The sequence below is a fragment of the Pseudophryne corroboree genome, chromosome 4, assembly GCF_028390025.1.
Source record: "Pseudophryne corroboree isolate aPseCor3 chromosome 4, aPseCor3.hap2, whole genome shotgun sequence".
Taxonomy (NCBI): domain Eukaryota; kingdom Metazoa; phylum Chordata; class Amphibia; order Anura; family Myobatrachidae; genus Pseudophryne; species Pseudophryne corroboree.
Window position 1 is genome coordinate 597,307,834 of NC_086447.1, and position 14,507 is coordinate 597,322,340.

General features: G+C 49.2%; 1 protein-coding gene across 1 annotated transcript; it reads right to left on the minus strand.

Annotated features, from left to right (window-relative positions):
- Nucleotides 1–13,431: 13,431 nt before the first annotated feature.
- Nucleotides 13,432–13,869, minus strand: LOC134910969 (sericin-1-like). Its single transcript, XM_063919360.1, has one exon. The coding sequence runs from the start codon at nucleotides 13,867–13,869 to the stop codon at nucleotides 13,432–13,434; it is 438 nt and encodes a 145-aa protein (XP_063775430.1).
- Between the last annotated feature and the right edge of the window lie 638 nt (nucleotides 13,870–14,507).

The window sequence follows — 14,507 nt, forward strand, 5'->3', positions numbered from 1 at the left end:
GGCAGGTAGAACACGTTATTATACACATTGCGCCAGGTAGAACACGTTATTATACACAATGCGCCTGGTAGAGCACGTTATTATACACAATGCGCCTGGTAGAGCACTGAGGCACATTGCAGTAACCACTCACTTAACACCTCCAGTTGCACGAAGGGGCCGTTTGACACAAGTGGCTTCGCCCCCAGCAGCTACTCACTGACACTCACCATTTTTTCTGACAGCACAGTGCAGTGAGTGCACTGGCACAAGTAGCCAGCCTGCGCCTGTAGTAGCCGCAGCCTGGAGGAGCTCTATGTGAAATCGCAAGCAGAGGCTGTTCTCTGGCAAGAAGGAGCTCGTCCAATCGCTTCCCCTGACGGGCTGGCCACTGCTAAATATACCGATAATCAGTTCCAACTGTGTCAAAGTAGTGGAGCCCCAGGTGCAATGGGAAAGTCAGTGTCACTGCACAGTTGTACTGATTACTGGTATATTTAGCAGTGGCCAGCCCGTCAGGGGAAGCGATCGGAGGAGCTCCTTCTTGCCAGCCTCTGCTTGCGATTTCACAGATAGCTCCTTCATGCTGCGGCGCCGGCTGGCTACTTGTGCCAGTGCACTCACTGCACTGTGCTGTCAGAAAAATGGTGTCAGTGAGGCCCTGACACTCTGAGCGGCCTCACATTGCACACACGGAGCTTGCAGCCCCCGGACATCCCGCATCTGCACCAGCTACTCCAGGTGAAGCGGGGCGATGCAGCACTGTCTACTGCTTACCTACAGCGGGAGCTGTGCAGCCCGGCCGGCTCCTGCTGGAAGGTAGTTGTCGGGTCTCGGTGGGGCGTTGAGCGGGTCCCGGGTAGGGGGGTGGCGGCGGGCAGATCCGGAGCTGTACTCCCAGTCGCAGAGGAGGGTGCTGGCGGCAGAGCGGCAGTGGAGCCGGATGAGCGGGGCCAGTCTGTCAGCCCTGCAGCACAGATTCATGTGCTGGCGGGAGCAGGATTCAAAGCGGAAGATGCTGCAGGCTGTGATTGGATGGAGACTACAGGAGGTGATTGGCCGAGGAAACAGCCAGTCACCTCTGCATTCCGCTGACAGGCTTAACACATGCAAACACATATTCAGATGAGCGCGTCCTGTGGGACCCGCTCATCTTCTAAATGTGAGTCCCGGGCGGCTGTTTCTGGGTAAAATACGCGCCATAGCGCGTTTTTGTGATCACTGACAATAATGCACATGACACAATATGCACACACCGTAATGCCCCCTACACATTATGCCACACACCGTAATGCCCCCGACACATTATGCCACACACCGTAATGCCCCCGACACATTATGCCACACACCGTAATGCCTGTGACACATTATGACAGGAATCGCAATGCCCGTTATACATTATGCTACACACTGCAATGCCCCTGATACATTATAGCACATACAATGTCTGTGACACAGTATGACACACACCACAATGATCCTGAGACATTATACCACATACCACAATGCCCGTGACATAGTCTACAACACACCGTAATGCCAGATACATTATGACACACACTGCAATGTCCGTGATACATTATGCCACACACCGTAATGCCCCTGATACATTATAGCACATACAATGTCTGTGACACAGTATGACACACACCACAATGATCCTGAGACATTATACCACATACCACAATGCCCGTTATATAGTATACCACACACCGTAATGCCAGATACATTATGACACACACTGCAATGTCCGTGATACATTATGCCACACACCGTAATGCCCATTACACATTAAGTTCTACAGTAAGGCTTCCAATTACTTTTAAATTACCTGCTCGTAGCCAGGGGTTTCATGCTCTTGGTTCCATGCACGGTGCCAGGATGTCATGCTCGTTGCCAGGGGTTTCATGCACTGGGTGCCATGCTCGTTGCTAGGGGGTAGTGCTTGTTGCTAGGGCCGTGCTCCCAGTGCCACATATGCTCCCAGTGCCAGATATTCCCCCACAGTGCCAGGTATATGCACCCAGTGCCAGATATTCCCCCACAGTGCCAGGTATATGCACCCAGTGCCAGATATTCCCCCACAGTGCCTGCTTCCCCCCCCAGTGCCAGGTATATGCCCCCCCAGTCCCGGGTATATGCCCCCAGTGCCGGGTATATGCCCCCCCAGTGCCAGGTATATTCCCCCAGTGCCAGGTATATGCCCCCCCAGTGCCAGGTATATGCCCCCCCCAGTGCCAGGTATATGCCCCCAGTGCCAGGTATATGCCCCCCCAGTGCCAGATATTCTCCCACAGTGCCAGATATTCCCCCCCAGTGCCAGGTATATGCCCCTAGTGCCAGGTATATGCCCCCAGTGCCATGTATATGCTCCCAGTGCCAGGTACATGCCCCCCCAGTGCCAGTTATATGCCCCCAGTGCCAGGTATATGCCCCCAGTGCCAGATATCCCCCCCAGTGCCTGCTTCCCCCCCAGTGCCAGGTATATGCCCCCAGTGTCGGGTATATGCCCCCTCAGTGCCAGGTATATGCCCCCAGTGCCGGGTATATGCCCCCCAGTGCCGTGTATATGCCCCCAGTGCCAGGTACATGCCCCCAGTGCCAGATATTCCCCCCCAGTGCCTGCTTCCCCCCCAGTGCCAGGTATATGCCTCCAGTGCCAGGTATATGCCCCCCCAGTGCCGGGTATATGCCCCCAGTGCCAGGTACATGCCCCCAGTGCCGGGTATATGCCCCCCCAGTGCCAGATATATGCCCCCAGTGCCAGGTACATGCCCTCAGTGCCGGGTATATGCCCCCCCCAGTGCCAGGTATATGTCCCCAGTGCCAGATCTGCCCCCCCAGTGCCAGGTATATGTCCCCAGTGCCGGGTATATGCCCCAGTGCCTGCTCCCCCGCCCCCCCCCCTATGTGTTGGAGGGACACGAGCGCATCGCGCGTCTCTCCTGTGTCCCTCCTGTGTCCCTCCTGGCTCTCCCCCGGCTGGTCTAATAAAGGAAGTGCCGTTCGTGAGCCAATCAGAGCTCACGAACGGCACTTGCTTCCTTAGACCGGCCGGGGAAGAGCCAGGAGGGACACAGGAGAGACGCGCGATGCGCTCGTGTCCCTCCAACACATAGGGGGGGGGGCGGGGGAGCAGGCACCGCAGGGAGGGAGAGCCGGAGAGGAGATCGCATGTCAATCTGTTCTAAATCAGTGGCGCCCCCGCAGCCCCTCACCCCCAAGCCACCGCGAGGACTGCGGGGGCAGTAGTTACGCCACTGTCCGGGGTCCATACCACTCTCTCTTATAGGCCTCTCGCCACTCTTGAAAATATATGTATGCGACGCTCTTCTACGAAAGGTCTTATATCAGATCTCTATGCTCTGCTATTGTAGGGCTCTGCCATTCCCAGAGATCACAGAGAGGGATCTGGGTGTCACTTTGGATGAGGAGGAATGGGGATAAATATGGAGTAATGCGTCCTCTAGCTCTATCTGTGTTAGGATAAAGGAGAATGTGCATAAATTGTTATACCTTTGGTATTATGTACCTTCGCGTTTGAAGGCGATGTACCCTGATGTTACAGATGGCTGCTGGAGGGGTTGTGCTTCTGAAGGGACATATATGCATATTTGGTGGACTTGCCCGAAGTTAGTACCTTTATGGAAAGAGGTTGTCCGACTTCTTTCGCTCTTATTTTCTACCCCAATCCCCCTGGACCCTAAATACTTCCTACTGCCTTTAGATCTCCCGACTTTAACTAAACACCAGAACACGTTATTACGTCATGTGGCTACTGCCACAACATGTCAAATTGCAAAGGCCTGGAGGTTGCCCTCCCCACCATCCCTACAATCCGTTGTCACTTATATTTGGTACGTTTATAAGATGGAATATATGACCAGTGTCATTAGACAATCCCCCAGGGTGTTCGATAAAGTCTGGGCACCTTGGCTCATTTCTCAAAATGCCCCCTCCCCATTCTGTAGCTAATTAAGCTACGCACCCTTATTTTTGTGTTGGTTGCCCAGACCCCGCTACTCGGACCCCCCTCCTCTTCTATCTATTTCTCCTTTTGCCCTCAATTTTGACTCTTCCTCTTCCTGTCTTTATTCTTCCCGTTCTCGCACTCCCCTAGGCTGGTTGGTCACACCATAGACCTAGAGGACTCTTTCTTCTCTTGCTCTATTTCTGTCGTCTCACTTAAAAAACAAAAAAGATTTACTTACTTGATTGTCATATTATTTCATTGTTGTGTTCCTTTTTGTACTATGTCGTTTGTCTATACCACTGAAACACACCGATATTGTGTATTACTGTAAATCGATCAATAAAACTTTTCCAAAAAAAAAAAAAGAGGCTTATTCAAAGAAGGCTTTCTTTTTGGTGCTGTTAGGATCTCCTGCTCTGTGCTGCCACGTCGCCATGGCAACCGGGAGGCAAGTGTTAGCGAAGTAACCTGAGCGCAGCTGATACTCCGGTCCGGGTTTTTACTGAGTAGTGGTTACAGGCTCTGTGCATGGCAGGGAATCCGGCGCTGGTTTTGTGCTCACAGTCCGTGAGGTCTGAGTGGGGCGTGGACAGCACCTGCTATATAAACCATCCTCCCAGGCTAGGCAAATGCTGCTGAATCTTTGTTTGTTAGTCAGTTCCAGAGAGTTAGCTAGTACTGTGTGACTTTGTATTTACTTGTTGCTTACTGCGAATAGGCCTTGGGATTCGGTACTTCATTCTGCCAATCCGGACCTAGCAGTAAGACTGGAGTCAGTTGTTTGACCTGCTGGGGTTCTTTTGCTATTCTGTGAACCCAGCAGGTTTGCGGCTGTACTCTCAGACCTGCTTGCTTAATCCTCCCTCACTGTGCAGGGCGTCCAGGTGTCAGTTTAGTGGCAGTAAGCTGAACCTGTGCCCTGCAAGTGGGGGTTAGGATTGTGGATACTCTCCTTGTGTCTATATTTCTATCTCTGACCAAGGAGTTTATTCCCACACCCGTTGGTAACCCTTTGGGGTTTTTTCTGTTGCTCTTAGCAACATCATTTCAGGTGCTCCACATGTTAAATCACTACACATCGCTTCATTGTCCGCTCTATTCCATCTGAGCATTCCTGACACTAGGGAGACACCCAATTCCTGAGCCTTTGGGCTTCTCCGTTCACTTTGTGTTTATTAGTTATTCCATCACCTCCTGTGTATGTTATGTTATACTGTCTGTGAGTTCGTTTGCTTCGCTTCCCTCTCTGTTCATACACCGGTATACTCCTGTTACATATTCAGCAGCCCTACTCCTGTTGAAATTTTGTGGGAATATGGAGCATACCCCTCAAAATACTTTGCAACAGGTGGTCGATCAGGTGCAGGTCCTGACTCGACAATTTAATGAGATGTCCATTAAAATGAACACCCCGCAGGCCGCTAGTGGAGCTCCCGCAGCAGCATCGGCAAGTTCAGGGGTTAAGGAGCCGAAAGTAAATCTCCCGGATCGTTTTTCTGGAGATCGCTCGCAGTTCTTTTGTTTCAAGGAGAGCTGTACGCTATATTTCAGGCTTAGGCCCCAGTCTTCTGGGTCGGAGATTCAGCGGGTGGGCATGGTGATTTCCTTGCTACAAGGAGACCCACAGGTCTGGGCATATGGGTTACAGCCTGACTGTCCGTCGCTTAAAAGTGTTGATGCTTTTTTTACGGCACTGGGCATTTTGTATGATGACCCTGACAAGATGGCTTCAGCCGAGGCTCAGATTACGGTTCTTAAGCAAGGGCGACGGCCAGCTGAGGTTTATAGTACGGAGTTTCGGAGGTTGGCTCATGATACCCAATGGAATGACCCAGCCCTGAGAAACCAGTACCGAAGGGGCCTTTCTGACCAGATAAAGGACCAACTGGTACAATATCCCTCGCCTGATAGCTTAGATCAGCTCATGCAGTTATCCATCCGGGTGGATAGACAGCTGAGAGAGCGTAGGCTTGAAAGGGAGACCGCAGTTTCCTTTTTTCCCAAGGGAACCTCAGACTCTGAGGAATATTCCGAGGAGCCTATGCAGATTGGGGCTACCCGCCTCTCCTCGCGTGAGAAGACGCGGAGGAGACAGCAGGGTTTGTGTTTGTACTGTGGGAATAAAGGTCATGTTGTAGTATCATGCCCAGAAAAACCGGAAAACTTCAGGGCCTGAGGGTGAAGGGAAATATCCTGTCAGGCCAGAAGTCAGAATTTCCTAAAAAGACTTTTCTCATTCCGGTGACTTTGGAGATCCTCTGTCAAACTGTCAAGACTGAGGCCTTTGTTGACAGTGGGGTCGATGGGGTTTTCATGGACCGTCAATTCGCCCTGGAGCACTCTGTTCCCTCAGTACCTTTGGCATCAGAGATTGAGATCTGTGGGTTAAACGGGGAACCATTGTCCCAGGGTAAAATTACCTCCTGCACCAGCCAAATTCCTTTGTTTATTGGAGCCACACACTCTGAAAAATTGTCTTTTTATGTGACTGTCTGTTCTTTTGCCCCATTGGTTTTGGGGTTACCCTGGTTAAGGGCCCATAACCCTCAATTTGACTGGGTCTCTGGGGAGATTCTTAGTTGGGGTAGTGATTGTTTCAGGAGTTGCTTGAGCCTTCCAGTCAGGCTCTCGCAGCTAAGTTTGCCAGGATTGCCAGGATGTTATGCAGATTTTGCGGATGTGTTCTCCAAAAAAGTTGCGGAGGTACTACCTCCCCATCGCCCCTATGACTGTGCCATTGATTTGTTGCCGGATGCTAAGCTTCCCAAGAGCAGGTTGTACTCCCTGTCACGTCCTGAGACTCAGGCTATGGCAGAGTAGATTCAGGAGAACTTGGCTAAGGGATTTATCAGACCCTCACAGTCTCCAGTTGGGTCGGGGTTCTTTTTCGTGGGTAAAAAGGACGGTTCGTTGCAACCCTGCATCGACTTCAGGGAATTGAACCGTATCACGATTAAAAACTCGTACCCACTGCCTCTCATTTCGGTTTTGTTTGACCAGCTTCGTACTGCCACCATTTTTTCTAAGATTGACCTACGCGGTGCTTACAATCTAATCCAAATAAGAGAGGGGGATGAATGGAAGACTGCCTTTAATACCCACTCAGGGCATTATGAATATTTGGTGATGCCTTTTGGGCTCTCTAATGCCCCGGCAGTCTTCCTGGAATTCATGAACGATGTGCTCAGGGAATATTTGGATAGATTCTTAGTTGTTTATCTAGATGACATCCTAATCTTCTCTCATTCCCTGGAGGAACATCGGAAGCATGTACGCTTAGTCCTCCAGAAACTCAGAGACCACCAGCTTGGGGCGAAGCTGGAGAAGTGCGAGTTTGAAGTCCAGCAAATCGCATTTCTAGGGTATATTATCTCCTCAGAAGGTTTCCAAATGGAGGGTTCTAAGGTACAGGCAGTCCTGGATTGGGTGCAGCCCACTAGTTTGAAGGCGCTTCAGCGTTTTCTGGGCTTTGCGAATTTTTGTAGACGGTTTATCGCTGGATTTTCGTCTATAGTGGCCCCCTTGGTGGCACTCACTAAGAAAGGGGCGGATGTTGCTCACTGGTCTTGTGAGGCCAAAGCGGCCTTTGCCCGTCTCAAAAGGGCATTTGTCTCGGCCAAGGTGCTGCGACACCCAGATCCAGAGCGTCCTTTTGTGGTAGAAGTGGATGCCTCTGAGATAGGTATTGGGGCAGTGCTCTCTCAGATGGGGGTGTCTGATAATCGCTTTCATCCCTGTGCTTACTTTTCCCGTAAATTTTCGTCTGCCGAGATGAATTATGATGTGGGTAACCGGGAATTGTTGGCTATAAAGGATGCACTCGGGGAGTGGAGACACTGGCTTGAGGGGGCTAAGTTTGTGGTCTCAATTCTCACCGACCATAAGAATCTGGCATATTTAGAGTCAGCGAAGCGGCTCAATGCCAGGCAGGCACGATGGGCTTTGTTTTTTGCTCGCTTTAATTTTTTGATAACATATCGCCCTGGGTCAAAAAACATCAAGGCTGATGCGCTCTCGCAGAGTTTTGCTCCAGTTCAAGAGACCACCGAGGAGCCATTGCCCATTGTGTCCCCATCATGTATCAAAAAAGTGGGCATTACCCAGGACCTCTTATCATTAGTCCTTAGAGCACAGGAGCAGGCTCCTCCAGACCTTCCGGTAGGTCTCTTGTTTGTGCCTCCTAGGTTAAGACAGTGAGTGTTCCTGGAATTCCATGCCAAGAAGTCGGCAGGGCATCCGGGTATTGCCAGAACTCGGGAGTTGCTGTCTAGGGCGGTGTGGTGGCCCTCAGTGGCTAGGGATGTGGATCAGTGGGTTCGGGCATGTGACATTTGTGCCCGAAATAAAACTCCTAGAGGGGTTCCTGTCGGCCCATTACATCCACTCTCTATTCCGTCTAAGCCATGGACCCACATTTCCATGGATTTTGTGGTGGACTTGCCCAAATCCTCGGGGATGACAGCCATTTGGGTTGTCGTTGACAGGTTTTCGAAGATGGCGCATTTCGTTCCACTGGTTGGGTTGCCATCGGCCAGACGCCTGTCTGAGTTATTTATGCAGCATGTTGTGCGCCTCCACGGGTTGCCACTTGATGTGGTCTCTGACCGTGGATCCCAGTTTGTGGCCAAATTCTGGAGGGCATTTTGTTCTGATCTCCAGATTTCTGTGAGCTTGTCGTCAGGCTACCATCCACAGTCTAATGGGCAGACTGAGAGGGTGAACCAGTCCTTGGAGCAGTTCCTCAGGTGTTATGTCTCCAAGTGTCATACTGACTGGGTTGCTCATCTGTCCATGGCGGAGTTTGCCTATAACAACGCGGCTCACTCTGCTACAGGGATCTCTCCCTTCCTTTGTGTGTATGGGCATCATCCTAAGGCCAATTCTTTTGACCCCCTGGATTCCACGTCTGGTGGTTCCTCTGTTGTTTCGGTCCTTACGGGTATTTGGAGGAAAGTGAAGAAAGCCCTTGTGTCTGTGTCATTAGTGACCAAAAGGGTTTTTGATAAGTGGAGAAGACCCTGCAGCTTCAAATTAGGAGACTTCGTCTGGTTGTCCACCAAGAATTTGAAGTTGAGACAGCCATCTCATAAGTTTGGCCCCCGGTTCATCGGCCCTTATAAGATCACCAGGGTTATCAATCCGGTGGCATTTCAGTTAGATCTGCCCCGTTCATTGGGTATCAATAAAACATTTCATTGTTCCCTTTTAAAACTGGCGGTTACTAATCCTTCTTCCAGTGGAAGACCTTCTCCTCTTCTGATACGGGGTCAGAGGGAGTTTGTGGTTGAAAGGGTTCTTGACTCCAAGATGGTTCGGGGTCGGCTGTCATTTTTGGTGCACTGGAAGGGGTATGGCCCGGAGGAGCGGTCGTGGGTGCGCAGTTGTGATCTTCATGCCCCCAGACTGATACGCTCTTTCTTCTCGCAGTTCCCCGATAAACCCGGTGGTAGGGGTTCTTTGACCCCTCGTCAGAGGGGGGGTACTGTTAGGATCTCCTGCTCTGTGCTGCCACGTCGCCATGGCAACCGGGAGGCAAGTGTTAGCGAAGTAAACTGAGCGCAGCTGATACTCCGGTCCGGGTTTTTACTGAGTAGTGGTTACAGGCTCTGTGCACGGCAGGGAATCTGGCGCTGGTTTTGTGCTCACAGTCTGTGAGGTCTGAGTGGGGCGTGGACAGCACCTGCTATATAAACCATCCTCTCAGGCTAGGCAAATGCTGCTGAATCTTTGTTTGTTAGTCAGTTCCAGAGAGTTAGCTAGTACTGTGTGACTTTGTATTTACTTGTTGCTTACTGCGAATAGGCCTTGGGATTCGGTACTTCATTCTGCCAATCCGGACCTAGCAGTAAGACTGGAGTCAGTTGTTTGACCTGCTGGGGTTCTTTTGCTATTCTGTGAACCCAGCAGGTTTGCGGCTGTACTCTCAGACCTGCTTGCTTAATCCTCCCTCACTGTGCAGGGCGTCCAGGTGTCAGTTTAGTGGCAGTAAGCTGAACCTGTGCCCTGCAAGTGGGAGTTAGGATTGTGAATACTCTCCTTGTGTCTATATTTCTATCTCTGACCAAGGAGTTTATTCCCACACCCGTTGGTAACCCTTTGGGGTTTTTTCTGTTGCTCTTAGCAACATCATTTCAGGTGCTCCACATGTTAAATCACTACACATCGCTTCATTGTCCGCTCTATTCCATCTGAGCATTCCTGACACTAGGGAGACACCCAATTCCTGAGCCTCTGGGCTTCTCCGTTCACTTTGTGTTTATTAGTTATTCCATCACCTCCTGTGTATGTTATGTTATACTGTCTGTGAGTTCGTTTGCTTCGCTTCCCTCTCTGTTCATACACCGGTATACTCCTGTTAGCACTGGTGTGCGTAACAGGTGCACTCTTTTACTTAAATGGTTATTAGTTAGCTAACACATAACTTTTATTATGATTATTTGTTTAAAAAATAGGTAACACCAGTTACATAAAGAATTCTGTGAGTTACAATACCAACAGTACAAAAAATAATTATTATATAACATTTTTTAATAAAAGAGGGTGATTATACCTTTAAGTCATACCTCCAGTAACTATATTGGTCATCGGTTCAATCAGTGTGAAAAATACTAATATTTCTTTAAAATTAATATGAAAAAATAACTTGTTTTGCGAAAATATTGTTAATGTATTCCCATCAAATATGAGCAGTTTATCTTACAGAGAATTTAGTTTAATAATAGTTAATTATACAACAATTGGCCATTTTCTCTGTATTTACAGAACACTAATTTGTGGCAGCAGTCAGTTTAGGCAAAGGATGTAAACAAGCGTTATGCGAAACGTACGTCACCGGAGAGGGCGTTTCAGATATGTGTAGCACTCACGTGACCCGGTGCCCGACAGCAGTCAGAAGCGGCAAGGAGAAGCTTCTCATCCCAGTGACCACATAGCTCCCTTACTGCTGCAATCAAAAGCGGACGGGAGTGGCATCTTATAGGGACATAGGGGTCTATTCATGAAGCAGTGAAAAGTGTGGAAAAGTGAGACGGTGGAGAAATTGGCCATGGTGACCAATCAGCTTTGATGTAACATTTATAATTTCCATATTATAACATTATACAGAGCAGCTGATTGGTTGCCATGGGCAACTTCTCCACCGTCTCACTTCTCCCCACTTTTCACTGCTTCATGAATAGACCCCATAGAGCGGCAGACAGGGATACAGAACAGCCACTGTTAAGGAACATAGGGGTCTATTCATGCAGCAGTGAAAAGCCCTGTTTTGCGTTAAACAGGGCTTTTCTCTGCCTACTGCAATTCACAGAGCGGGTTACCGTGGAGAAGTCTTTGACTTCTCCAGCGGTACCCCCGCTCTGTGCCTGAATCGCATCACCATACCTTTGTATGGTGAGTGTGATTCATGAAGGTGCAGAAAGCTCTGCTTTCCGCTTCTCCATGGAATTCAGGTTCGCCATCTCAGGACGGCGTAACCTGAACTGTGGTGCGGAGACGGCAGGGAAGCTCAATGATTCCCTGCTCTCTGCTCGGCACCTGATGCTGGCTCCGCCCCCCGACCTCCCGGCAACCACTGCGCCCTGATGGGAGGTCAACGAGCTGCGCATGCACAAAGGGACCCACCGCTGGACTCCGCGTATCGCAGGGAGGGACTGCTGGAGATGACCTCACCGCGGGAACATCAGACACTGCAGCGCATTGTCGGAAGGGTGAGTATACATGAATTGCTCCTTATTACAGCTATTCATTGCATCGAAGCGATGCTATGTATACTGATAGGTAGCAATTCTGTTTTCGTTTTCTTTATGAATAGACCCCATAGAGCGGTAACATATACTGTCCTATTCAGAAGCGGTCAGGTTGACCTCTGACAGGGACTTAGAATGGCAGCACTCACAGCAGATTCACAGTGGAATCTAATAAGGAACTCTCCACCCTATCTGGACCCAGGTACCTTCAGTCGACTCTCTCATCCCCAGACACTGGAACCTTCCCCTGCAATGTACCTTACACCAGGGGTTGGTAACGGCTAAATCAGGGCACAGCAGAAGCTGATGTTACTCTCCTTTCTTCCATCTCGGTGTGTGGCAGTACCGCGCTCTCATTATACCCATTCACAGCAATTTTAGCAGCTCCCATTTTGTCTTATTGTTTACATATAGAAATCCAACTACACACACACACATTTTCTACAGTTTGTAAAATTTTGTATGATTTTATTTTAACCTTTTAGCAGCAGAGAATGAGCGGGGTTGTCATTTGCATATACCTTAAAACTGTTGATGACAAGTCCCTCTCGTCACCTGCAGTAAAGTGCCCATTGCAAACTTACCATCTTCCCACCGGCACTAATCACTGCTGGTGAGTCCTGAGTGTCAGTAAGGCCATTCTATAGCAGTGTCATTGGCACACAAGCATGCCATAAACATTGTAAAGTTAAAAAAGTATTGCCAGAGAAGGGGGGATGGAATTTAAGTCCCTTTATCTCCCCAACCCTGCATCTAGAGAGCCTTCCTGGACCATACTTGCCTGCTCTCTCAGAAGGTGCGGGAGTCTACTACATTTGCTGGCATTCCACAGCACCCCCGGAAGAGTAGACTGACCTCCTGCATTATGGAAGTGGACAGAATGGGTACCATCAGATAATGCTGCACATTGCATAAAACTGCGGAAGGGGCAGGGCCAATATGACATATTTCTATCAAAGGCACATCATATTGGCCCTATCCAGTTCTGAGTGACCCATGTTTTGCATCATTCCCCATGAGGGGACAGGTCCTAGTGACTTGATCCTCTGTACCCTGCCGCCATCTCTAGCCATGATCCTGACTTTGTCCCTCTTGTCCTAGTAGCTTATCATGACTTACCTCTGCCAACAGCCTGCAATCCAGTGTTTCTTGCTTACTGGGTTTGGCCCAGCTTTCCAGTTCTAGTGTGTTTTGCTTGGCTGTGTTCATTGTCTGCAAGGTTTGTTCAGCATACAAGCTGCAGTCTGTGTTATTAGCTGTTGATTATCCACCTGTGTGAGCTCTCCTGTGTGTGACCGGTTCTTGGCCAATCCAAGCCTCCCAGCTGTTCAGCTGATCGCAGCATCCAATCCCTGCTTCCCAGCAGGTATAAAATTGGTAGTCCATGAAGTTTCAAGCTGCTAGTGCAATGATGTCCACAGCCTTGCTGTGTGCTACCCAGTGAGCTCCTTCAAATACATTATTCAGACACTCTCAGTGCGTTTACCACCTTGCTGCACCACTGGCTACACCATCGGTTCCGGACGAAATTCCTGCTTCATCGGTTCCAGCTGACATTACTACTCTATCGTTTCCAGTCGATATTCTTGCTCCATCGGTTCAAGACAATATTCCTACACCATTGGGTTCAGCCGATATTCCTACGCCATGGGTTCCAGATGATTTTCTTGTTCTATCAGCTCCAGACGATTTTCCTATTCTATCAGCTCCAGACTATTTTCCTGCTCTATCGGTTCAAGACGATATTCCTGCTCTATTAGTTCCAGACGATTTTCCTACTCCATTGGTTCCAGCCGATAATTCTGCTTCATTGGTCCCAGACGATATTCCTACACCATTGCTTCCATTCGATCCTGCTTCAACATTGGTCTCAGCTGATCCAGCTACAACATCGGTGCCAGCCAATCCTGCTAACACCTCAGCCCCAGCCAATTCTGCTACAACATTGCCCTTAGCTAATCCTGCTACAACATCGGTTCCCGCCGATCCTGCTACAACATCAGTCCCAGACGATCCTGCTACAACATCAGTCCCAGACGATCCTGCTACAATATCAGTTCCAGACGATCCTGCTACAACATCAGTCCCAGCCAATCCTGCTACAATGGTACCAGCCAATTCAACTAAAACATTGATTCCATTTATTTCACCCAAATTATCAGTGCCAACCATCATTGTCATTGGTTCCATCTGACTATTATTCCAGTCGACATTATCATATCTTATATAAAGCCACAAGTCAAATCTCGTTCTAGGAAACCCAGTCAGAGGGCCGCGACTTACACATCCATGGTGAAGACTATAGACGTGTTTAGACTCCGCGCCTATGGTTAGGGTATTATTCAACTCCCTATTTCCAATACTACCACAATCTTCATGCAAGAGGAAGAGCTATAGCCAGCCATCCAGCTTTCTGCATATGCACACTAGTACAGACACAGGCCAGAATCTGCATCTCTGACAGTAGGCAAATATGCCAGGGATTTGCGGTGAGGTAAATGGCTCAGGAGACACTGATTAGCACCAGAGCCAGATTTACCCACAATATATGAGCTTAACGGTTCATGTGAGCATTATACATGGGTGCAGCAGTATAAGCTCCTGGAAATTTGGTGAGTTTTGATCAGAGATGTGCGGAAAGGATAGGCCTCACCTGCCATAAACTTTTTACTCCAGAATTTTGACATAAAAAATTATTAGAATAATACAAAGAAGATATTTCTAACATATTCTTTGTATTTTTCACATACTTTATAGAGTCAAAAATCCATCACAAACCTTAGCTGCCTCAGCCCACCGAACATCACGGA

What these genes read in the sequence shown, in the direction of transcription:
- LOC134910969 (XM_063919360.1), bottom strand. Translation starts at nt 13,869, where the DNA reads ATGGTTGGCACTGATAATTTGGGTGAAATAAATGGAATCAATGTTTTA.